At 48.5% G+C, this 26,198-nt stretch overlaps 1 protein-coding gene across 1 annotated transcript in view; it reads right to left on the bottom strand.

The window, feature by feature from the left end:
- The window catches only part of FCGBP (Fc fragment of IgG binding protein), a 51,496-nt gene that overhangs the window by 21,648 nt on the left and 3,650 nt on the right, over window positions 1–26,198 (bottom strand). Inside the window, exons 2-7 of the mRNA XM_012812912.1 lie at window positions 19,786–21,036; window positions 17,786–18,135; window positions 14,240–14,810; window positions 11,732–12,336; window positions 7,540–8,107; window positions 2,349–2,941 (exon numbers count right to left, since the gene is read on the bottom strand). Coding sequence (XP_012668366.1) covers window positions 2,349–2,941; window positions 7,540–8,107; window positions 11,732–12,336; window positions 14,240–14,810; window positions 17,786–18,135; window positions 19,786–21,036 — 3,938 coding nt within the window. The remainder of the gene's footprint in view (window positions 1–2,348; window positions 2,942–7,539; window positions 8,108–11,731; window positions 12,337–14,239; window positions 14,811–17,785; window positions 18,136–19,785; window positions 21,037–26,198) is intronic.

The raw sequence follows: 26,198 nt of genomic DNA, 5'->3' as shown, positions 1-26,198 counted from the left end.
ATTGCAACAAAAAAATAGCCAGGCATTGTGATGGGCACCTGTAGTCCCAGCTACTCAGGAGGCTGAGGCAAGAGAATCACTTAAGCCCAAGAGCTTGAGGTTTCTGTGAGCTGTGTCATCATGGCACTCTACCAAGGGTGACATAGTGAGACTCTGTCTTGGAAAAAAAAAAAGAGAGAGCAAGCAGAAGAGAAGGCACAGAGACACACAGAGAGAAAGGCCATCGTGTGTGGCAGTTTCGGTAGCTCACAACTGTAATCTCAGCATTCTGGGAGGCTGAGGCAGGTAGGTGGATCCCCTAAACTTTTTTTTTTTTTTGGCTGGGACTGGGTTTGAACCTACCACCTCCAGCATATGGGGCCGCTGCCCTACTCCTTTGAGCCACAGGCACTGCCCGTGATTCTTGAATAATTCTAGTAATTAGTGATTTTACTTAGGCAGATGTCACTTTTTTATTTTATTTTTTATTTTTTTTTCATCTTTTTTTTTTTTTTTGGCTGGGACTGGGTTTGAACCTACCACCTCCAGCATATGGGGCCAGCACCCTACTCCTTTGAGCCATAGGTGCCGCCCTGGATCCCCTAAACTTAAGAGTTTGAGACCAGCCTAAGCAAGAGCAAGACCCTATCTCTACTAAAAATAGAAAAACTAGGTAGGCATTGTGACAGGCACCTACAGTGCCAGGTACTTGAGAAGCTGAGGCAAGAGGATCGTTTGAGCCAGGAGTTTGAGGTTACTGTGAGCTATGATGCCACAGCACTCTACCCAGGGTAACAGAATGAGAGTCTCTCTCAAAAAACAAACAACAACAACAACAGAAAAGGCTATGTGAAGACAAAGGTAGGGCTTGGAGTGCTGTTGCCACAATTCAGGGAACACCTGGGGCCACCAGAGTGGGTTGGGCCAAATCAGGATTGTCTCCTAGTGCCTTTGGAGAGTGTTTGGCCCTGTGGTTGGTTGGCCACCTTGATTTTGGACTTCTGGCCTCCAGAACTGTGAGAAAGTAGATTTCTGTTGTTTTCAGCCACATGCTTGGGGTAATTTGTTACTGCAGCCACAGGAAACCAACATAGGTCTCAATGGAGTAACAACTCATGAGATGAGGACCTGTGATTTTACAGGGCACCTCAGGTTATAAATCACCCCTGGTTAACTCGATTGCTTATCCTTCCTTATTGCAAATGCTTGCTGTGGACATTGGATTCTTTTGGATGTATGAAGAATCAGAGAAGAAAGTAGGAGAAAGACATGTTCCCGACTGAGTCTCTAAAAACATAATCAGCCGCCATATTTCCCACTGAGGGCTGGGTAGTGGGTGAGGACAAGTGACTGCATCTCTGTGCCTCAGTTTCTTCATCTGTAAGTGGGGGATACTAATAATTTCCACCTCCTAGGGAAGGTGGAGAATTCAGTGAGATGCAAATAATGAGAACACCATCAACTGACATCTATTTAGAGGTAACTAGTCGTGTGCTGGGAGCTACATTAGGAGCTTGGGCTACATTAGGTTATATGAATTAAATCCTGTCGCACATGCCCAGTAAAGGCACCTGGTAAAGGCAGCTGTTTATCAGCATCCTTGTCAATACCCCATTGGAACAGGGGCTGTGCACCTGCATTTCAGCAGGGTCTCAGGGGAGATCCCTCTAGTGGAACCACAATGCCAGTTTCCTTAGGAGACCAGATCTCAGAAAAGCACCGCAGAGCAGCACAAGGTCCAGCATACATAAGTCTCCTGGCACATAATCCCGGGTTCAAGTCCTGCTTTTGCTGGGGGACTTCGGGCCAGTGATGGGACCTCCCTCTCTAAAAAGTCAAGTAAATCATAGTGCCTCCAGCTACTAGTGTGAGAATAAAATGGCACCAGGGACATGAAGCGCTCAGCAGCTTACAGGGTCTGGGGTCAGCCATCTAAAAACTATAGCTGCTGCTATTGTCATTGTCATTAATGGGGTGATAGTGTTACTCACGGATTGTCCTCTGTCCTTTTTGAACTTTCCCCCATCCTGCTGATGGGCGGGAGACCAGGGAGGTGGCTAGGGCAGGGACCAAGGGCAAAGTGGGGAGAGAGTAGAGATGGAGGCAGGAGGGGTTGGGAGAGGTGTTTGGGGAGGACAGTGCACGGACCCAGGGGCAGAGATGAGACAGAGGGATAGGTGGGATGGGAGAATAAGCCACACGAGGCAGGTCCCATGTTCCCAAGGCCTCCTTCCAGCTTGGTTTCCCCCTCTGGCTCTGACCAGTACTCCCTCTCCTAGGGTCCCCATGCCTCCCACAAACACTTCAAGTTCTGTGGTCCCTGCTCCTGGGTTCAGTACTGCCCCCACCTCAAGGCCCTCTGCACTCACCGTGACCTTTTTCTGCTTCTGTTCTAGCCGTAGGACAAAGTCGGACACCTGGACCGTGATCGCCTTGGTCACACTGACTTTCCCATTGCCCCAGGCCACATTCTCCTGCAGAACGGCAAACTGGTGCAGCCCAGGCCTGGCCCCACAGGTCTGAGCCAGTGTGTACACGCAGGTGCCCATGAAGTCGAAACGGCGGCCGTCGAAGGTGGTGTAATGGGGGTCTCCCGACGCCTGGCAGGTGGCAGAGCCCACAGCCACGCAGCCCAGGATGCCATTGGATGGCTTGCAGGCCTCATGTGGGCCACAGGAGGAAGGCTCACAGGAAACCAGGCCACCCTCCTGACAGTGGCAAAGGGAAGTGCACTTGGGACCGAGGTAGAAGGTCTGGCCTGGTGGGTGGTAGGTTCCCTGGTGCACGCAGCCACAGTTGGCCAGGGGCACGCAGGACTCACCACTGAGCACGAAGCCCTCGTCACATACACAGGCCTCCTGGTTTTGAGAGCCACAGCCCCCAGGCACTGGGAGGTCTCCACAGGTCAGTGGGCAGCCGGAGGCAAGTGGCTCGTAGTGGCTGTGGGGAGGGCAGCTCATTGCTGCAGGGAGAAAAGCTGTCAACATTAAGAATTCCTTCTCGCAAGGTGATACACCTGCCCCCCCCCCACGCATACGTGTGCATGCACATCCATTCATACACACTCACACCGTAAGTGGTCCAGTTGCACTGAGGCCTCGTGTTCATTTGGGCCTGGGGAACACTATGTCACAGTTAAGATAATTAAGATTAGCCAGGTGCGATGGCTCATGCCTGTAATTCTAGCACTTTGGGAGGTTGAGGCAGGTGGATTACTTGAGCTCACGAGTTTGAGACCAGCCTGAGCAGCCAGAGTGAGACCCTGTATCTACTAAAAATAGAAAAACTAGCCATGTGGCTCATGTCTATAGTCCTAGCTACTTGGGAGGCTCAGGCAAGAGGACGAGTTGAACTCAGCAATTTAAAGCTGCTGTGAGCTGTGATGATGCCACAGCCCTCTATCCAGGGCGAGAGAATGAGACTGCCTCAAAAATAAATGATTCAATAAATAAAATCACAGACTTAAAAAATTTTTTAAAAGATATTAAGATTCTTTTCCAATTTAACTGTGGTTTGGGGTTACCTATTATATCTTTATTATTTATTTATTTTTTATTTTTTTTGAGACAGAGTCTCAGTATGTTGCCCTTGGTAGAATGCCATGGCCTCTCAGCTCACAGCAACCAAAGACTCTTAGGCTTAAGCAATTCTCTTGCCTCAGCCTCCCAAGTAGCTGGAACTATAGGCACCCACTACAATGCCTGGCTATTTTTTGGTTGGAATTGTCATTGTTTAGAGCAGGCTCAAACCCACTAGCCTCGGTGTATGTGGCTGGTGCCCTACTCATTGAGCTAAGGGTGTTAAGCCCTACTATGTCTTTAGTGACTTTATGCCAGTTGGTTATAGAATGTTAATATGTGGCACATATTTCAAACACATATGTGTGTGTGCATGCATACTCTCTGCAGTATATTTGTGAATATGGTACTTTTAGCTTCTTCCTTCTACAGTAGTAATTAAAATATGTACCTGGGCTTGATGCCCATAGCACAGGGTGGTTAAGGCACCAGCCACATGCACCGAGGCTGGCAGGTTCAAACTTGGTCTAGGCCAGCTAAACAACAATGACGATTGCAATAAGAAAATAGCTGGGTGTTGTGGTAGGTGCCTATAGTCCCAGCTACTTGGGATGCAGAGGCAAAACAGTCACTTAAGCCCAAGAATTGGAAGTTGCTGTGAGCTGTGATGCCTAGCACTCTACTGAAGCCGACACAGTGACAGTCTATATTAAAAAAATATATATATATACATATATAAATAAATAAATATGTACCTAGTGTTGTAGAAAGAAACAAACAAAAAATACAACAAAACCTTCCTGCTCCACTCCCCAAACTCTATTCATGTCAATCTATAAAAACACAAAACAAAAAAAACTAAAACTGAGGCTCAGTGCCTATAGCTCAGCAGCTAGGACACCAGCCACATACATCAGAGCTGGTGGATTCAAATCCAGTCCAGGTCTGCCAAACAATAAAGACAACTAAACAAAAAAATAGCTGGGCATTGTGGTGGGCACCTACAGTCCCAGCTACTCAGGAGGCTGAGGCAAGAGAACCACTTAAGCCCAAAAGTTTGAGGTTGCTGTGAGCTGTGATGCCATGGCATTCTACCAAGGGCGAAAAAGTGAAACTCTGTTTAAAAAAAAAAAAAAAAAAACCACTAAAATTGAACTAAATCAGGCCTCTATCTGTTATCTGTGCCAGCCAATATAGTAGCCACTGGGCACTTGTGACCATTTCAATGTAAGTGAATTAGAATTAAATAAAATTGAAGATTTTGTTCCTTCATCTTACCAGCTTTTCTTTTCTTTTCTTTTTTTTTTATTTTGAGACAGAGCCTCAAATTGTTGCCCTGAGTATAGTGCCATGGTGTCACCATAGCTCACGGCAACCTCAGCACCACCACAACACCCAGCTAGTTTTTCTATTTTTAGTAGTGGCAGGATCTCCCTCTTGCTTCGTTCGTGGCAGGTCTCGAACTCAAGCAATCCACCTGCCTCTGCTTCCCAGAGTGCTACAATTACAGGTGTGAGCCACTGTGCCTGACCACACTAGCCCCATTTCAAGTACCCAACAGACATATGTGACTAGTGGTGACCATGTCAGGCAGCTCAATCATGGAACATTTCCATCAACATCAAAGTTCTACTGGTGTGTGGTATTCTAGAGTTAATATCCAGTTTACAAAAGAATCAGGACAGAGAAACAGGTTAAACACCACTAGATGCAACAAGGCAAATCCAGAAAGTGGGAAATTCTGCAAGACAAATAACCTATTTTTTCCAGTAAATAAATGGCATGAACAAAAGGGTGGAGCAGATAGAGGGATGGATATATGAAAAGCAAGTGGAGTGGATGCTGTTGTAAGTCTAGGTGGTGGTTATATGGGTATTGCCTATATAGTTTTTCCACCTTCTCTGTTATTTTAAAAATTTCATGATATGTTGGGAAGGAAAAAAAGAAGGAAGCTTTTATAGAGTAAAAGTAACTTAAAGCTAGATGGACCCAATGCAGCATGTGGATTTGGTTTGTCTTTAGATCCAAACAAACTGGAAAAACACTTTCTTTTTTAGACAACTGGGAAAATGTGGAGCAAGTTTTTTTTTTTTTTTTTTTAATTGAGACAGAGTCTCACTTTGTTACCCTTGGTAGAGTGCCATGGCGTCATAGCTCACAGCAACCTCTAGCTCTTGGGCTTAGGCCATTCTCTTGTCTCATCCTCCCAGTAGCTGGGACTACAGGTGCCTGCCACAATGCCTGGCTTTTTTTTTTTTAATTGAGACAGAGTCTCATTTTGTTGTCCTTGGTCAAGTGCTGTAGTATCACAGCTCACAGCAACTTCCAGTTCTTGGGCTTAGGCAATTCTCTTGCCTCAGCCTCCCAAGTAGCTGGGACTACAGACACCCACCACAATACCCAGCTATTTGTTGTTGTTGCAGTTTGGCCAGGGCGGGGTTCAAACCCACCACCTCAGTATATGGGGTCGGTGCCCTACTCACTGAGCCATAGGCACCACCCCCAAGTTGGGTATTTAGATGATGTTGAAGAATTTGTGTTATTTTTGTTACTGGTAATTACAGCATTTGGTCATGTTTCTTAAAAGTCCTTTTCTGTTACTGAATGACAGATGCTTACTGAGCAGTTACTGGAGAACTCACATGTCTAGAATTTGCTTTAAAATATTCCATGAAAAGGGGAGGAGCAGAGAAAGAGGTAGAGAAAGTCAGAATGGTACTATAGCAATAATTGTCAAAGTCTGTAGGCATCCCTCTGAGCATCTAAGCCCTCATGACCCAGTCTTTTATAGATTCCAAGGAGGGCAAGGATAACAGTAATTTTGTTTGTTTGTTTGTTGTTTGCTTGTTTGTTTTGTCTGGACAGTCTTATCACAAGAGATAACAGTAGTTTTGTTTTTTTTTTGAGACAGAGTCTCACTATGTTGCCCTGGGTAGTGTGCCATGGCATCACAGCTCATAGCAACCTTAAACTCTTGGGCTTAAGAGATTCTCTTGCTTCAGCCTCCCAAGTAGCTGGGACTGCAGGCGCCCACCACAATGCCTGGCTATTTTTTTGGTTCTAGTTCTCACTGTTGTTTGGCAGTCCTGGAATGGATTCAAACACCCCACCTCTGGTGTATGTGGCTAGCACCCTAGCCACTGAGCTATAGGCGCCAAGCCAGTAACAGTAGTTTTAAGGAAATAAGAGATTCTTAATTTCCCCAGAAGTCACAGGGGATAGTAATAAAACAGGACAAACTCGGGAGCCAACCTGCTCCATTCCTCCACTCTCTGTGTGACCTCAGGCTAGTTACTTAAAATCTCTGTGGTTGTTTCCTCATCTTGTAAAATGCAAATAGGAGCGATCCTGTCTCAGGGTGATTGTGGGGTTTCAAGGAGAAACCTTAGAATGGGACCTGCCCAGTGGGAAGGGGGACACAGGAGCACTAGCTGCAATTAATTACATGCATGTCCTTTCTGCCTGTCCTTTCTGATTGAAGTAGGCCAGATGGGGATCAAGAATTGGACAGACTCCTTCTCAAGGCAGCATAACTGCTCACCTCTGAATGACAGCTGTGATGTGGAAATGCCCATTAGATGTGCTCGGTCCTTTTTTTGTTTTTTCCTTGAGACAGAGCCTCAAGCTGTCGCCCTGGGTAGAGTGCTGTGGCATCACAGCTCACAGCAACCTCCAACTCCTGGGCTCAAGCAAGTCTCTTGCCTCAGCCTCCCAAGTAGCTGGGACTACAGGTGCCTGCCACAATGCCCAGCTAATTTTTAGTTGCAGCCGTCATTGTTGTTTGGCGGGCCAGGGCTGGATTCGAACTTGCCAGCTCAGGTGTATATGGCTGGCGTCTTAGCCACTTGAGCCACAGGTACTTGGTCCTTTTACAAATGTTGACTGCATGCCTACTATCTATGACTTTCTAATTGTCATGATCCCAGGCATGTAATTGAGCCTTTCTAAACCCTGGTGGTTGTTACAACAGTTAAACAAATTATTTATACAATAATGAACATACATAAGGCTAAGCCCCCCTGTTGCCATTCCCGGTACTCACGGCAAAGTTTCTCACTCCTCCAGGGGTGTACGGTGGCCCCGGCAGCTTGGCAAGAAGCAGCATATGTGGCCAATGCATCACATAGTGGCCCAGACTGGCCTGGCAGCAGGCAGCGGTCATAGACGCAATCACGCACGGCACCCTGGGGGTCCAATATCTTGTGGCACTCCCGGAAGGGTCCCTCAGGGTCAGCGAGGATCCCACACTCTTTCTTGCTCTGCAACTGCTGGGTCACCAAGGAGTCCAGCTGGGGACAGTTACCTGGTTCAGCCGCTCCACAGCCAGGCCTTGTCTCCTCCTGCCAGCTATTGCCAAAGGCCAGTGCATTGGCAGCTTGGCCTCCACTCCGTAGAGCAAAGTCATCTTTTGGGTCCCCATTGAAGTTCCCGCAGAGCCCACACAGGGCCCCAGCATAGCTGCTGGGCACCTTAGCAGTCACACGGGAATCCCAGTTGTAAGTGACAGTCAGGCCAAAGTTAGTACGTATGACAGCATTGTTGCCCTGGCGGAACACCTGGATCTGCCCATCTGCTGCACTGCAGGGCAAGTAGTGAAGGACGCCGTCCACCTGGGTAGAGAATGCAGGAGGGCCAGCGGTCAGGGGATTCATGGCTCTCTGGCTTGCCTCTCCCTCCTGCTATTCTGACCCACTTGTTATTCTCTTGAACACGTTATGCCTGGCCCCACCCTAGGGCCTTTGCACTTGCTGTTCCCTCTGCCTGGCACACCATTCACCATACTTTATCCCTGAAGGATCAGCTTAAATCCAAATCTCTAACCCATGCCCTTCAAAGTCTACATGATGGGTCTCCCCATCACCTCCCTGACCTCACTTCTTTCTTCTGTGCCTCTCATCTGCTATCCGTACCAGCCACACTGGCTTCCTTTTTATTTTGTTTTTTGAGACAGTCTGACTCTGTCACCCTGGGTAGAGTGCTGTAGTGTCATAGCTCACAGCAACCTCAAACTCTTCGGCTCAAGTGATTCTTTTGCCTCAGCCTCCTGAGTAGCTGGGAGTACAAGTGCCTGCCATGACACCCAGCTAGTTTTCTTTCTTTCTTTCTTTCTTTTTTTTTTTTTATTATTAGCAGAGATGAGGCCTCGCTCTTGCTCAGGGTGATCTCAAATACCTGAGCTCAGCAATCTACCTCCTGGGCCCCCCAGAGTTCTGGGATTATAGGCATGAGCCATTGCACCTGGCCACACTAGCCCCATTTCCAGTACTCAACAGACACATGTAACTAGTGGTGACCATGTCAGGCAGCTCAAACTTGGAACATTTCCATCAACATCAGAGTTCTACTGGTCTGTGGTATTTATTGTGCCTGGCTACACTGGCTTTCTTGATAGTCTAACTCTCTTGGTTTTGTCTAGCCTCTCCACCTTTGCACTTTGCCACAAACATCACCTACCACTTTTTCCCTGTCTGCTTCCACTTCATTCTTCAGAACATGGCTCAAACCCAATCCTGTTACCTAGAAGGTCCTTCCTGAGGTTGGCCAATCCACTCTTGGGCCAATATCACCTACCACATCACACCACTCATCCAGTTCCAGCCACTCTGGCCTCCTTTCTGTCCCCCTGAAAATACCAAATGCATTCCTACCTCAGAGCCTTTGCACTTGCTTCACCCTCCTTCTGGAACACCAATCATCACTCTTTACCTGGCCATTCCCACCTCATCTTCTAGGTGTCAGCTTTTTTTTTTGAGACAGAGTCTTACTCTGTTGCCCTGGAGAATCATGTCATTAACCTAGCTCACAGCAAACTCAAACTCCTGAGTTCAAGCAATCCTCCTGCCTCAACCTTCCAAGTAGCTGGGACTACAGGAACCTGCCACAATGCTCAGCTAGTTTTTTTCTAATTTAGTAGACACAAGGTCTCACTCTTGCTCAGGCTGGCCTCAAAATCTTAAGCTCAAGTGATCTGTCTGGCCTCATCTTCACAGGATGTTAGGATAGGGCGTGTGCCACCACACCCAGTCTAGGTGTCAGTGTTGATTCAAACTCCTTACATGGCCTAAAAGGTCCTAAATGATCTGAGCCCCACTACTCTCTGATTTAATCTGCTGGTACCATCCAGCTCCCTGCCGCTGCAACTCCAGCCATGAAAGCAACCCCCATCTGCCCAGCCTATACTCACTGCGTGTGACATTCCCTCCTGCCTCAGAAATCAAAACTCTCTACCCTTCTGGCCCTATTTGTCTCTACTTTTCAGACCTCATGTCCTACCTACTGCTCTGTTCTGTTTCTTCAACTTCATTATTTTGGGTGATTCGTCACTGGCCTCCACGAGCTTCTTCTATGTTCTTCAAGTTCAGTCCAGCCTCAGCCTTTGCCCCTGCTATTCCCCTGCCCAGAAAACACCACCTGTCACCCAGTGGTCTCCTCCTCCTCCTACAGGTCTCAGCTTAAATCAAAAGTCTGATGGCAGCCAGCCCCAGCCTCATCTCCCACCTCACTCTCCCCTTGGTCTCTCCTACTCCAGCCCCCTGGCCTCCTTGCTGTTCCCAACCCTTGGGCTTATTCATTCATGCCCCAGGACGTTTGCACTTGCTATTTCTTCCTCCTGGAATTTGCCAGTCTCTTCTCTCCTTGCCTATTCCTTCAGGAGAGGCACTGGAGTATAATGGTTAAGAGCGTGGACTGTGGCACCAGACAGCCTGGCTTCAAGGTCACTAACTTTGTGACCTTGAGTAGGTGACTGAACCTCTTTGTGCTTTGGTTTCCTCATCTAAGATGAGCTACTTCACAGGAGTGTCATGGAGATTAAATGAGTTAATACATGTCAAGCATTTAGACCCTGAAGTAACTTAATATATATATTGGTTACTATTATTCAATCCTCCACTTAAAAGTCATCTCAGAGAAGCAGGAACATATATATATATATATATATTTGAGACACAGTTTCATTTTGTCACCCTTGATAGAGTGCCATGGCAGACTAACACAGCAACCTCAAACTCTTGGGCAGGCGTCCTCAAACTATGGCCCAGTGGCCACACACAGCCCGCTTAGGACATTTATCTGGCCCACTGGGTGTTTTTGCCACCGCTGCCTGTCCTGCTTAGCAGCTGACTCGTCCCAGGGCCCACAGTCTGGCCCTCCAATGGTCTGAGGGACAGTGAACTGGCCCCCTGTTTAAAAAGTTTGAGGACCCCTGCTCTTGGGCTTAAGTGATCCTCTTACCTCAGCTTCCAGAGTAGCCAGGACTACAGGCGCCCACCACAACGCCTGGCTATTTTTAGAGGCAAGCTCTTGCTCTGGCTTAGGCTGGTCTCCAACTCCTGACCTCAAGCAATCCACCCACTTTGGCCTCCCAGAGTGCTAGGATTACAGTCATGAGCCACCGTGCCCAGCCCCAGGAACATAAATATTAATAATTATGTCCTCTGTTTATCTAGAGGGTTCTCTATGCTGAACGCTAGGCTTTATGGGCAGAATTTCCTTCACTGTAAAGTTGTTGTGAGGATTACAAGTTAGGGTGTGTGAAGGGTTTAGTGCAGTACCTGCATGAAAAGTTCTCTTGGTCTCCTACTTCTGATTTATCCACCCCTTCCCAGGGCCTGGGCCACTGCCCTAAACTGCTCAATTACAATTATTGGCCATTGTTGTGACTCTCCTCTGAACCCCTCTTATCCATTTTTATATTAAAGAAAATTAGTGGTTCTTGACTCTGTGTAGTGGACCCTCTGAGAACCCTCTGCCCACAAGCCTGTGCCTATGAAGCCCCATCTATGTGCCCCTCTTTTGCCACCCTGGCCTGAGAAGTTGGTGGGGACCTGTTATCTCACACACACACACACACACGCCCCTGTAGTACCTAACATTTCACATATCACCCAGTGTGTCACCTTGCTCTCTGAAAGTTCTCTGTCCTCTTGAACATGTCCAAATCCACAATTCCAAGGGTTCATAACAACACAAACAATGGCAGCCAAGATTTACTGAACGTTTGTTCAGCACCAAGACCTCTTTTTAAATGTCCTACCACAACCACTCTGTGAGGTGTTGTGAGAGACAATGTCACACAGCCAAGAAGGGGCAGCACCACCTGGGTTGGGGACCTGCACCTTGACTACTGGCCCCGAGATCTAACAGGTGTTTAGCTCCACCCGGGATCCGGAGTTGCTGCTCTTCAGAGGGGATTTCTCGCCCTTGCACCCATCCCTGGGTCCTGTATCACTCACCAGGACTTGCCCCTTGTCCTGCCGGCGCACAGCCACCTCCACGCCGTGGGCCTGCAACCGCACGGCGCGCGTGTAGCTCACGGTCTGGCTGCCCCGATGCTCGTTTTCCACCAGCACTTGGAAGGTGGACAGCGCTGCGTTCTGGCCGCAGGAGCCGGCCAGCAGGTAGGTGCAGGTGCCCATGAAGTCGAAGCGCCGGCCGTCGAAGCTCACGTAATGCGGGTCGCCGGACCCCTGGCAGGTCCCAAATTTCTCAGGATAGCAACCCAGGAGGCCGTTCTGGACGTCGCAGCGTTCGCCCGCGGGGCAGCCCTGCGTGTCGCGGCAGTTCACCTGATTGGTGGTGCCGTCGCAGGTGCAGCGCCGCTGGCACTCCTCGTCCTCCCACACCTCCTGGCCTGGCGCGAGCGGGCGGCCCTGAAAGACGCAGCCGCATGACGAGGCCAGCACGCAGTCATCGCCGCTGGACACGAAGCCCGGGAGACACACGCAGCCCTCGACGCATGGGCGCTGGGCACAGTCGGATGGCGCCGCCGCCGCGTTGCAGGTGGCCGGGCAGGCAGGGGCGCAGAGCTCGTACCGGCTGTTGGCTGGGCAGGACAGGGCTGCGGACACAGGAGATGGGGAATTTTGGGGGGGGGGGGGCGCGTCAGGCCGGCGCAGTGGGTGCCCTCGAGGGACGCCCCGTCGGGAAGGGCGCCCAGCATTTCCCTACCCAAATCCAGCTCCTCCCACAAAGCTGGCAGTCTCAGTTAATGACATTTTCATCCTGCTAGATGCAGTTAACTCTCCCCCCTGCCTTCTACCACCATTCACTAAACAAGCGATCGGTCAGTAAATCCGGTGAGGTCCATATTCAAAATCTATCCAGAATCCACCTCCTGAATCCATACACCACAGAAGCCTCCTCCTTGCCTGGTCCTGCCCCCTGCTTCCATCCTGCCCCCACAGTCTGTTCCTCAGCCAAAGGGATCTGTGAACACCTGAGTTAGATCAGGTCCTTCCCCCGTCCCAGAGCCCTCTAGTGGTTCCAACTCACTCAGGGTAAAAGCCAGAGTCTTGCCTGTCCCCAAGAGGATGGTCCCCTGCACCATCTGCCCCACCACCTCTCTGCCCTCATCTCTCACTCTCCCTTTGGCTCACTCTGCCCCAGCCCCAGCCCATCCTCTTTCTCCTCCTTGGTTCTCACAGTCTCTCCTCAGGGCCTTTGCACTGGCTGTTCCCTCTGCTTTCTTTAGCAAAGCAGTGCAGCAAGAGCTAGAAAGAGAAAGGCTTCTGGAGCCCAGATGGCCTGGGTCCAAATCCCAGTTCCCTCTTCTTAGCTCTCTCATCATGAGGAAATGACTCCAATCTCCCCATCAGTGAAATGGGATAATATAGCACAAACCTCACAGGGCTGTCGTGAGGATTAAATGAGTAAATCTACATGGAAATGCTCTGTGAATGTTGTTGTTAGTATTTAGCCTACTCCTTTGTCTTCCCTGTTCTCAGTTCCAATGTTACCTTCTTGGAAAGGCCTCACCTGACCACCTTCTTCACGAGCTTCCCAGTCACTTTTATTAGATGAACTTTATCTCCCTAGGATATAAATTCTGTGGGGCTGGGGACTTGGTTTGTCTCAATTGATGCTGAATGCCCAACACCAAGAACAGGGCCTGGCACATGGCAGATACTCCAGAAATGCTGCAGAAATGAATGAGTGGATGATGGAAGTCACTGGTTCTCCTTTTGTGCCAGGCATTGGGGAACTTAGAGTAGGGGGCTTACTGGGCACTGCGGCACAGGAGTGACCAGGATAAACCCAGCATAACCTCCATGCTCCTCCATATGATTCCTCTCTGTCTCTAGCCCTGGGCCTTGGCCTGGCTGCCTCCTCCTCCCTCACCTCCCCCTCCCCCATCCTTTATTTCCCTGAACTTTCTCTGGGAACTTTACAAGGAAAAGAACAAGTCTGTGTTGGTCTTCATTGTATTCTCAACCTCACTGGCATGGCATGGGGCCAAGTGGGGGTTCAAGGAATGCTTGTTGAATGAATGGTTAAATGGATGAATATCTGGCTAACCAGTTTGAGCTTTGTTGAGCAGGTAGCAGAGTTACCAGCAAAGGAAGTGATGTTGGCATTTCTTGGCTACTATCAGGCATCCCTTTCTCCAGAAAACTCTTCCTGACCTTCTCTTCTCCAGGCTGGGTCAGGAACCTTTTCTGGTCTCCCATAGCTCCCTTGCATTTTTCCCATCCCAATGTGACCCTTCTGTCCATGCCCTCCATCCTGTCCCAACCTGTCTGTGCCCCCCATCCTGTGCTAACCCATCTAGACTATCACTACCTATTGATATGCCTCAACTTTAGGCTCATTGTGGGCACAACCTGGCTGTCTTGGCCATTGCCAGGTCCTTAGCATTGCCCAGCACCAGGCTGAACCAAAAGCACTGAGATACTGAACAGAGATAAAGGCGTCCCCTGCCCCTCACCAATGTGCTCCCAGCCCCTACCCAGGTCATCACTCACGGCAGTTGGCTGGTGACCTCCAGTCTCCAACAGAGATGCCATGCTCCAGACAGGCCTGGGCATAGGCGCTGAGGCCCCGGCACAGGCTGGGCCGCTCTCCACCCATTGCGCACAGGTCATATACACATTCCTTCAGGAAGGGCTGTGGGTCCAAAGTATTATGGCAGATGGCAAAAGGGCCCTTAAGTGAGGTCAGCATGCCACAGAGTTTATCACCCTCATAGTGTTGGGTTTGGCCTGGGGTGCAGGAGGGACAGTTGTCCTGGCAGCCGTCCACACACTGGTAGTCCCCGTCATCCAGCTTCCAGCTATTGGCAAACTCCATGACATCAGGAGCCTGCTCCCCATCAGCGGCAAGGAAGTCGTCGGCAGGGTTACCATTATAATTGCCACACAGCCCGCACACCTGGCCTTGGAAGTTCTCGGGCAGGTTCAGTGCCAGCCGGCAGTCCCAGTCATAGGTGACTACCAGCCCGAAGTCCAGCTCCACCACAGCCCGAGTCCCGCTCTTGTATACACGTAGGCGACCCCCATTTAGGGAGACCGGCAAGCGTGAACGCTGGCTGTCGATCTGCAGAGTGGGTGGGAAGGGGATGGTCAGCGCCTGTGCCATCTGCCCTTCAGCTCTCCCCCTTGCTTCCCTGCTCTGGCTGCACCAGGACCCCTTTCTGCTGCCGTCATCTGAGCCTCAGAATCTTGGCTCCTCCAGTTCCTATGGCCTGAAATTGTTTTTCCAGATATGCACATGGCTCACTCCCATAGCTACTATAAAATATTTGCTCAAATGCCACTGATGAGGTGAGGCCATCCCTTACCACTGTGTTTTAAATGGCAACCTTTCCCTACTCTCCTTCCTTGCTATACTTTTTTCCTATCGCTCCTAGCCTTCTAAAATGCAATTCTCAAATTTATGCTGTTTGTCATTGTCTTACTCTACCAGAATGCCAGTCCTTGAAGAAAAGTTTTTGTTTGCTTTGATCACTGCTTTAAATTCAGTGTCTAGAACAGTGCGATGTAGAATCATAGGCCCTCAATGAATGAATGAATTCATTACCACATTAAATAAACATTCACTGGGCACTCACTCTGTAACTGGCCTTGAGCTGGAAGATCCTGGGGATACCCTGGTGACCAAGAGAGCCTCAGGCACCAACCTCATGAGACTCCAGGGTCCCAGTCCACTGTGGGAGACATACCCATCAACAGACAATGACAGTTCAGAGTGGTCAGGGCTGAAATGGTGGGTCAGGCAGAAAGGTCAGGGCTGGGATAGGGGAGACAGGCAGCTGCCTGAGCCTAGAAAAGGGGCCAGACCCAATTGTATTGGTTGAGAAAGGCTTCCCAGAGGAAGAGAGAGCTGAGCTGATCCTTGAGGAACCAGTGAGAGATAGCCAGGAAAACTGGAAGTGGAGAGAGACACCAGCCTGTCCATCTGGCTTAGTATTATGAACCAAATGTTTGTGTCCCCCACCACAGACATATGTTAAAATCCTAACCCACAATGTGATGGCCTTAGGAGGTAGAGCCTTGGGGAGGTGATTGAGTCCTAAGCATGGTGCCCTCATGAATGGGAGTAGGCCCTTATAAGAGAGGCCCTACAGAGCTCCCTTGCCCTCTTTCCACCATGTGAGGATACAGTGAGAGGTGGGCGGTCTGCAACAGGGAAGAGGGCCCTCACTTGAGCCTGACCATGCTGCCACTCTGCTCACATGGACTTCTAGTCTGCAGAACCATGAGAGATAAAAGATGTGTTGTTTATATGCCTCCCAGGCCACGGTACTTTGTTAAAGCAGCCTGAACTCAGCACCAGAAAATGAGGAGTGTGTCTCTCTGTGCCCTGGGCAACTCTTTCCTTGCACATTCTCTGAGCTATGCCACAGCTGAGACCTGAAGGTTGAGAAAGCCTTAGCCAAAAGGATGGAATATGAAAAAAGAAGAGAGGACAGCATGAGGAACAGCCTGAAGGGAAGACAGAACATCCATCCACTCATCCAGGCATTTAGTGAAGACTATACAAGTCCTGCTCTGTGCCAGGCAGTGCTGGGGGCACTGCAGTGACTAAGATGGCTTGCAGTCCCCATGCTCAAGGCTGTCAGTTCAGCATGGCTATTCAAATCTGCCCCTCTCCTAAGACAAGTGGTCTCTGAACTGTGCTCAATCCCTCTAGAGCTCAAGAGCACCCACTTTTATGCACCTGCTTATTAATCTCACAGGTTTACCTGTACAGTCACAAAATAATGGAGGTGCAATAATATTCACTCAGTATGGTTGTAATAGTCCACAATATGACCATCCCCAGGGATGATTAAATGAACCACGGGACATCCATCCACTGGAGAACTGTGCAGCTATAGGAAAGAGACTTCTCATGCACAGATAGGGAAACAGCTGAATGCACCACTGAGTGCAAAAAGCAAGGTGCGGAACAGAACATATGGTACAGCAGCTTTGACCAGAAATGGGATGAATAAGAATATATGTTTAGATTTGCTTATATGTGTATTGGCATAAAGAAGCCCTACATGGCCGGGTACAGTGGCTCACACCTGTAATCCCAGCACTCTGGGAGGCCTAGGAGGGAGGATTGACTGAGCTCAGGACTTCGAGACCAGCCTGAGCAATAGCAACACCCCATCTCTACTAAAAATAGAAAAACTAGCCGGGTGTTGTGGTGGGTGTTTGCAGTTCCAGCTACTCAAGAGGCTGAGGCAAGAGAATCTCTTGAGCCCAAGAGTTTGAGGTTGCTGTGAGCTATGACACCATGGCATTCTACCCAGGGTGACAGAGTCAGACTCTATCTCAAAAATAAAATAAAATAAAATAATAAATGAATCAAAAACAGTAAAATGTTCGGAATGTAGATGATTGGCATACAAGTGTTTACTGTACAATGGTTATATAACATTCTTGGAAGCTTTAACATTTTCACAATAAAATGGTGGGGAAAAGGGTGTTATTCGTGTGGACTGAGTAGTAAGCCATTTCTAGGGCAGAACAGCCTTTGGATTAGGAATAGGGACTCGGGAACCAGCCTGCCTGTGTCCCTAGCCCCACCTTTTACTTTCAGTGAGTCCTGGGAGGGTCACCTGCCTCTCTCAAGCTCAGTTTCTTCATTGGAATGTGTTCCTGATGGTAATGCTTACCCCAAAGAGTTGCTGTGCACATTAAATGTAAAAGGAAGTGCTTGGAAACACACCTGCAAAGTGGGAAGTCGTCACTGAAATACTTGGTTGTTATATACTTAGTTTCATCTTCTTTTTTTTGTTGTTTTGTTATCCTGAGCCATGTTGGCACATACATTTCCCCCTCAACCTTTCCTCTCAGTCACTTAAAAATTTCTCGGAGTGAAATTGCAAGAGGTTTGAAAGTTCTGCCACTGATTTTTGAATCCCCCTTCCCCACCCTCCTGCCCGGATGGCCCACTTCCCTGTACATTCCACTCCATCGGTAAGGGCTTGAGTTTGGAGTCTGACATCCCAGCTCTGTCTCTGCCTTGGGACTGACGGATCATGGGGATGTAAAACCCAGAAACCTCAAGACACTCACCCTGGCCAGGCCAACTTCCCCGCGGGCCAGCGACACTGAGTGGCTGTAGGCGTGCACAGTCACCAAGCCCACGTAGGAGACTCGGTGGCTGTTCCGGTGCTCGTTCTTGGCCTCCACGCTGAAGGCAGGCAGGGTGTCATCATTGCTGCACAGCTCGGCCATCGTGTATGTGCAGGTGCCCATCATGTCATAGCGACGGCCATCAAAGGTGGTGTAATGGGGGTCACCCTGGGCGCTGCAGACGGCCATGGGCTTTGTCACGCACTTGGCCTCCCCGTCTGCCACCTGGCAAACCTGCCCAGCTGCACACTTCACGCCTTCGCAGGAGGGCTCCACTGAAGGTGTCTGAGCTGGGGAGGGAAGAAGTGGGAGGGCAGCCAAAAGAGAGGATCAGAAGTGTCCACGGGGCAGGAGTCCTGGAGCTCTCCTGACCTAGGAAGCTTGGACAGTTCTCACAATTGCCCATTTTAGAAGTGGGGAAACTGAGGCCTGGAAGCTTGAAGGGGGAGAGCTGCTCAGGCCTCTCTGAAAGCCCCAGATTTTCTGATTCCTGAGTTTAATACAGCTCTGCCCAAAAGAATGGAAGGTACTGAGAAGGATCTATTGCTGAATATTTTTCTCTCTAGCTTTCCCCCTCTTCCCTACCTTCCGACCAGGGGGAAAACACAAGTAATATTTCCTAAGGACAGAAAATGAGAGACAGAGGACTGTTCAGTGGAATGGAAATGACTGTGGACTCAGGCTGCCTGGGAAGGAATCCTGGTTCAACTGATTAGCTCTGTGACACTGGGGAAGTTATTTTACACTCTCTGTGCCTATACCTTCCTCATAGGATGTAGGGAGTGGTCAGGTTTAACTAAGCTAAAACTTAATTAGTAAGATTTGGAACTGAACCCAGGTGTTAAACTGAGGGCCACCTGTTATAATTAACCACCCACCCCTCCCGCTTTCTACTATTAGACCCCAAAGTGGCCCCTTGAAGTTGGATGGCTTCCATGCTCTGGGGGGCAAGGAGAAGGGGCAGTTTTGCCAGGATTGGGAAACCCAGTGTCTGGGCTACTAGCCTGGGGGAGACCACACAGGAAAAGACAGCCCTTTCTCCATTGGCTTCCCCATCTTCAAAAATTCTTGCCCTCTGACCCCTCACAATAACAGCTCACCATGACATAGTCCTCATCATCAGATGCCACTAAGAGCTTTACAAGGAGTAACTCATTCCACCCTCACTACAACCCAGGGAGGGACATGCAGTTATCATCCCCATTTTATAGATGTGGAAATTGAAGCCCAGAGAGGTAAAGGGCTTCACACAAGGTCACACAAGCAGAGCTGGGCATCTGTAGCATCTGTGTCCTTAGACACCTGGTGGCAACCCCTCGGGTGGAGGTCACACATACTGCCGGTCCTTATGTTAACTATGTCAAAACATGAAGCACCTAGAAAGATCCCTGGTATACTGAGAGATGCTTCCCCTCTGATACCGTATTATTGTGCTTTTAGACCTCTCGAGTGTGGGCACCAACATTCCTACATGAGGTGGGGGGAGTGGCAGTTAGCAACTGGTATAGCTGTATCAGTTGCTAAAATATCAAAGTGTTTTTGGCTGATTGGTAAGAAGCTACTGACCTGATACCACTCCCCCCCCCAAAGATACTCCCTCTTGCCACCCTGGCTCTCCCCTCGGACACTTCCCCAAAGGAACTAATAGAAAAGGGCTGATGCCGGCATGGTGGGGCTTTGGATCCTGCCCCAGTGCTCTGGCTGGTGTCTCTTCTGACTGACTGTGCCCTGGGTCATGCTGGTTGCTAAATATTTAGAGTATTGTTACTTGAGGGAGGGAAGGGGCTGAGAGACTGAGAGACTTAAGGAAGGATGTCAGGGAGGATACAGTGGAAGGGTGGACAGCCCAGCTGAGTCAGGAAGCCACAGAAGAGAGGAGTAGGTGGGTGGGAACAGGGTCACCAAGCAGACAGGGTCAGGGGTCATTTCCCATCACTCACTCTGTCTACAATCAGCTGCTGTCCCGAAGCTCACATGCTGGGCCAGTCCAAAGACGAGGACCCCGAAGTTGGTAGGGGCTGTGGCCGTGTGGATTTTGCCATCAGCACCAAGGTCCACTTCAGCGTATGAGAACTCACTGCCTGGCACAGCCACCCAGTTGAGGTTCTTCTTCCCCAGAGCTTGCCTGTCCATAGTCAGCTTGTCGGAGGCATCTGTCTGTGCCACCACCAGGGCTATGCCCTCAGATTCTGGCATGCTGTTGATCACATAGGCAGGGCAGTAAGTGGTCACATCTGGGACCACGACCAGGTTTGGGCCATAGGTCACTCCATTATTTATGGCACCTGTGCCAAATAACAGAACCTGGATGCCCACATCTGCAGACAGGTAGAGTGGCCGGGATGGACGGATCTCAAATTCTAACACATCACCCATCTGGAGCCCACGGGAGCCAAGGGTACCTCCAAGATTGTAGGTCAGCTTTGTGGCCTGGCTGGCCACAACGTAGACCAGATCATAGCGGGTCTGGGAGAACAGACTGGGCACCACGTAGCGGGTACCCCAGGCAGACGTGGGTGGCAGTTGTTCCACCACATAGTTGCAGTTTGTGTGTTTCTGGGCACAGCTGTGACCAGAGAAGACAGCCACAGGGCTACTGGCTGTAACTTTTGACCCCGAGAGATCAACTGTGCTTTGCACCTGGGCCACATTGTAGGGCTGCAGATTCATATTGAGGACACTGCCTGCTGGGTAGACTTCACCCTGGAATGTCACTGACCCCTTCAGCTTGACGCTGACTAAGGCACCTGCGGCACCGGCCACCACGGCAAACTCCTTGACATTGCCACCTGAGGTGCCAGGTGGTGTGAGCACAAAGTACTCAGTGCCCAGGGTGTGGACAGGCCGCAACAGCGTCAGCTCTGCTGACTGGAGCTTAGCGTTTAACGCCTGCACGGAGATGCTGCGGTCAGAGCGGATGATCACCGCACGGGGAAAGATATCACTCCCGCTCATCTCAGCCTTGCTACCAATGCTGACCATGACTGACACCTCTGGGATCACTGTGACCTTATGTGAGGTGTCATCTGCCAGGCTGAGGATGGAGACCGAGGCTGGACTTTCCGACCGACTGGTGATGAAGAGGTAGAGAGTCGGCGAGCCGTAGCCGGGACGGTAGTTCTGCAGGAAAGCAGCGAGGAATTCCTCCCCTTCAGGGTTTCTGACGTCCTCTAAGGCCTCCAGGCCCAACCCTGAGGCGAGAAAACCCAATTGTGTCTGTTTATCCAGTCCTCCCCACCACAGAAGCAGCCTTGCCCTATGCCCAGAAACATGTTGAAAATTTTTTTTTTTTTGAAACAGAATCTCAAGCTGTCACCCTGGGTAGAGTGCTGTGGCATCATAGCTCACAGCAAACTCCAACTCGGCTTAAGCAATCCTCTTGCCTCAGTTTTTCCATTTTTAGTAGATGGGGGTCCCACTTTTGCTCAGGCTGGTCTCAAACTTGTGAACTCAAGCAATCCACCTGCCTCGGCCTCTCAGAGTGTTAGGATTACAGGCGTGGGCCCCCACACCCAGCCTCTTTCTTTTTTTAATTTTAAAAAGTTATTTTTCATGTTGAAATATTAACTTGAGCTCCCCCTGCCATCTCTTTCCTTTCTTCTGATGCTTACAGCATTCATCTACAAGACTTTGTAGCTTTTGTTTTCCAAAAGCCTAAATGCTTTCTTTGTACAGGGCTGTCAAACCCAAGCACTGACTGGGCCAGGAAAGTAACTTAAATCTGTGACCTTGTCTGGGTGTCAACTGTGGGAACTGGAGCACTCTCATGCCATCTAAAGTGGGTTGTTGCCACAGCCTTCACTTGTCATTATTATGAAGAATTGTGGACTTTTTTCTTTTTAAGCCAGATCTTCCTGTTTTTCAAGAGAAACTGGTGATCAGTATTGTGATGTGAAATCTCTAACCACAAATCATTTTAAGCACTGTGGAGCCCAAACAGGCTAGATTCAGGTGCTGGTGTGTGATTTCCATTTTAATAGGACTTGGGGGTTTGGGTAAAGGGGGTGAAAGAAGGGGATTATGAGAGTATGGACAAACTGTTTCCCAGGAATAGAGGGATGCAGGGGTGTCTCAAGATTCCAACTAGGAAAAGAGATTCCCCAGGGCTGAGAACAGAGAGAGGAGTCTGAGGAATGTTGAAGAAGTGTGGGGTTATGTACTAACTACCTGCCAAATAAGGGGAGCCTTGAAGGATAACCCAGTATCCCAGGGGGTTGGAGAATCAGGGACAATGGACGTTTCAAAAGTAACCTAGATGAATGCTGACTGGTGTCTAGAGGGCTCTAATATCTCATTTTTCCTCCAGAACTTTTGACGGCAGCCACTGTTACCCTAAAGAACCATTACATAGAGGACACTGCTGGACAGGCACTGACGAGGCCGGATGAGCCTACGTCCCGACATCTGGAGATGTTTGTTCATGTCCAGGGCCTTCTGTCATAGATGAAATTAAGAAACTGGACACTCCAAGGATCATGGTGCCAGCCAATGTATGTGTGCAGTGCACTGTACAAAGTGCACTTAATAATATACTTGGTAAATAGTAACTAACTATAAATTTATTTATTTACTTATTTTTGAGACAGAGTCTCACTATGTTGCCCTCAGTAGAGTGCCGTTGTGTCACGGCTCACAGCAACCTCCAGCTCTGGGGTTAAGCAATTCTCTTGCCTCAGCCACCCAAGTAGCTGGGACTACAGGCGCCAGCCACAATGCCCCGCTATTTTTTGGTTGTTGTTGGCCAGGCTGGATTCGAACCCACCAACTCAACTGTATGTGGCTGGTGCCCTAGCTGCTGAACTACAGGCGCCAATCCACTAACTATAAATTTAGTCTGGAGTCGGAATGCTTTGAAGAGATAACCACTTTAAGATAACCTTGTAACCTGTGAGGAGGAAAGCGTTTAATGTGTTCTGTGATGCGTTATAACATTGCTGATGCTGCTTTTACTGTGAAAATATAAAAACAACAAAGAGAAACAGGAGAGGAGAACAGCTCTTTGAGGGGATATCTTTGCTGCTCTCTGGAATTGCTGGCTTTTCTGTAAATAAAAGTAGAATTGTTGATCTCTTGTCGCCTCTTCTGTTGATTGACTTAGGTGACAGATGGACAGACTCCTTGATCCAGCAACATATTTTGGGAACCATCAGCTGGGTGGCTTGGTGAATGTAGACATGCCTAGGGTCCACCCATACACCTACACAGGCGAGACTGGGATGCGCCTCCCTGAGGCTCTGTGCAGCGCTGCTGAAATACTTTTTTCGAGGAACAGCTGGTGGGGTATCCTCCTGCTCTTGCCATCACCTCACATTTATAGAGATCCTTCTCACCTTTATTCAGGCATGCCTAGGTGTTAGAGTCCCCATCTGCTTGTGATAGGGGTCCAAGTTCCTGTCTGGTTGTGCACAGAGGTCGAGTCCCAGTCTGGTCATACACAGGGGTCCAAGTCCCTGTTTGGTTGTGCACAGGGGTTAAAGTCCCTGTCTGGTTGTCTAAACATCTATATTTTCTGTGGAGCCCAACCATAGGGGCTCAGTGGTCAGTTCCAGAGGGCAGCCCTTTGGGTCGTATTCTTTCTAATTAGTCATCTTATGAGTACCCACCTATGACTAAGAGAAAGATGAGATTTTATTGTAACACTGCCTGGCCTTTATACAATCTTAACAATAAAAAAAAAACTATTAAGTGGATCCTTAAATTACTATACTATTTTACAGCTAGAGCTCTTTTGTCAAAATTCAGGTAAACAGGACAAGATCCTGTGTTCAAGCTTTTATTTATGTTTATATATGTAATATTTATCTCTGTTTTTATGTGTATATACCTGGAGGAAAGCCGTTGGGGTGAATCCTGTCTAATTGGGGCACTCATAGATATTAATTTCTGACTAAAAAGAAATTAACATTCTATTGTAACACTGGCCTATGTATATTTTGGGCTCTGAAGAAATATGGCCCTTGGATTGTTCCTTAAATTATTATACTATTTTACAGCTTAAATTATTTTGTCAATGATCAAGAAAATGAGATGAAATTCCATATATACAAGTTTTTTTTAATGTAATACAGATGCAAAAAAAATTAAGAAATTTTCTAATAGTTGAGAGAACAAAAAAAGAAAAGTCAGCCACTTGGGGAAAAAGGTTATAGTTCAAGGTGAGGATCACTGTAAATTAGTAATTGAATTAAATAAGATCTATATGACTAACACTTCTGTGTTTCCATCAGCTCCAGAAGGGGAGCTGAGAGAGTGGACTCCTCCTTACCCAAGGAAGGGGACCTGGAGGTGGCATCCCCATCTAACACCCATCAGGGAATTCAGGTCTGTCTGAGAGCCACAGGAAGAGATAGACTTCAATGCTTTCTTTTTACTTTATGCCCTGCTGAGGTTTAAACTCGCTGGACTTTCTGCTCTACGCTCCTACTCTCACTGTTTTCACTTTCCAGACAAGATGTCTCTTTCAACTCCCCCCTTCCTAACTTAGATCCTGACACTAGGGAGGGACAATCTATCCTGGCAGTGCACTTCATCTCCCAGTCAGCCCCAGATATGTGATATAAACTCTAAAAGCTTGTACAGCAACCTCAGATTCCACAAGTGGAATTCCAAACCTGGCCTTCAAAGGTCTTTTCATAACCAGACAGAGACCCAGAGAATGGTGAGAAAAGGTGGGGGACTTATGTTTGAACCCTCTTAGATTTCTGTTTTTGTAGATGTGTTTAAAGTAACAAATAAATAACATCAAAAGTTCAGAACTTGGGGGGTGGCACTTGTGGCTCAGTGGGTAGGACGCCGGCCCCATATACTGAGGGTGGCGTGTTTGAACCTGGCCGTGGCTAGCTAAAACAGCAGTGGTAAATGCAACAAAAATAGCCAGATGTTGTAGAGCACCTGTAGTCCCAGCTACTCAGCAGGCTGAGGCAAGAGAATCGCCTAAGCCCAAGAGTTTGAGGTTGCTGTGAGCTGTGACGCCACAGCACTCTACTGAGGGCAACAGGGTAAGACTGTCTCCAAAAAAAAGTTCAGAACTTAAAGGGTCAATCTGCCACTATAGAATTAAAGTGCAAAGTTTGTTAAACTGTTTCTCTATCTTTTTACCTGCTAAAAACTGTGGTTGCTAAGATACGGCTGTCCTCAAGATAAGAGATCAACGCTCAGAACAAGACCCAAGGTCAGTTACTCATTTGGAACTAAAGAAAAAAAAAGTCCTCTTTACCTTTTTAAAATACCAGCCACTTTTCTTTCTTAGCTGGCTCTGCTGCATCTGGCTATTAGAGTAGCTGGACATATTCTTAACAAATGACTTCTTTTAATTCATATTATATTCCAAAACTTGAAAACTGCTTTCTTCCCTTCCGTTTGTCTAGAATGTGGTCAGCGGAGAAGCACCAGACATTGACCAATTCTAATTTTCAGACTCTATATTTTCACCAAGTAACAAAATTTATTTCTTCTTGTTTAGAGGCTATTTGCTTACAGATGGTGGTCACCAGGTATCAACATTTACAACTACCAGATATCCACCTGTATAAAACCAACCATGCTTACAGACAACTATGCCCATTTACTGTGGCCTCCTGGACAGACATCCACTCTTGCCCTGACAACTGATTGCAGACCTCATTACTCACACTGCCCCCTTCTTCACTGAGAAGGGGTCAGAGTGGTCAGTAGCCCATTTCCCTAAAACCTAGGCTCTACAAATCACAGAGGAAATGTTAAATTAGACAGTTAATTAGACATGAGCAGGGCAGGTGGTAAGGCAGGTAGACTATACCTATTTCTCAGAATGTAGACATTCTGACTTTCCATCAGGATGAAAATATAGGCTCAGCGCCTGTAGCTCAAGTGGCTAAGGCACCAGCCACATACACTGGAGCTGGAAGGTTTGAATCCAGCCCAGGCCTGCCAAACAACAGTGACAACTACAACCAAAAAATAGCCGGGTGTTTCGGTGGGCACCTGCAATCCCCGCTACTTGCAGGGGGCTGAGGCAAGAGAATTGCTTAAGCCCAAGAGTTGGAGGTTGCTATGAGCTGTGACACCATGGCAATCTACCCAGGGCGACAGCTTGAGACTCTGTCTCAAAAAAAAAAAAAAAGATGAAAATACGTAGACTTATTTATTTCACAGTATAATAAATGTATCAGATTTTTGTTTAACAATGTAAAATAGGTATTTAGTATGGATAAGTACTCCCCTAAAACTCTCAAAATACATGTAACCTCCTTTAAAAACACAAATAAGAACATGATAGAGGCTTGGTGCTCACAGCTCAGCAATTAGGGCACCAGCCACATGCATTAGGGCTGGTGGGTTCAAACGTGGCCTGAGCCTGCTAAACAGATAAACA

The sequence above is a fragment of the Otolemur garnettii genome, unplaced genomic scaffold (assembly GCF_000181295.1).
Source record: "Otolemur garnettii isolate 467f Iridium unplaced genomic scaffold, OtoGar3 scaffold00233, whole genome shotgun sequence".
Lineage (NCBI taxonomy): Eukaryota > Metazoa > Chordata > Mammalia > Primates > Galagidae > Otolemur > Otolemur garnettii.
Note: the sequence above shows the minus strand (reverse complement) of the source record. Positions and strands in the feature narration are given on the sequence as shown.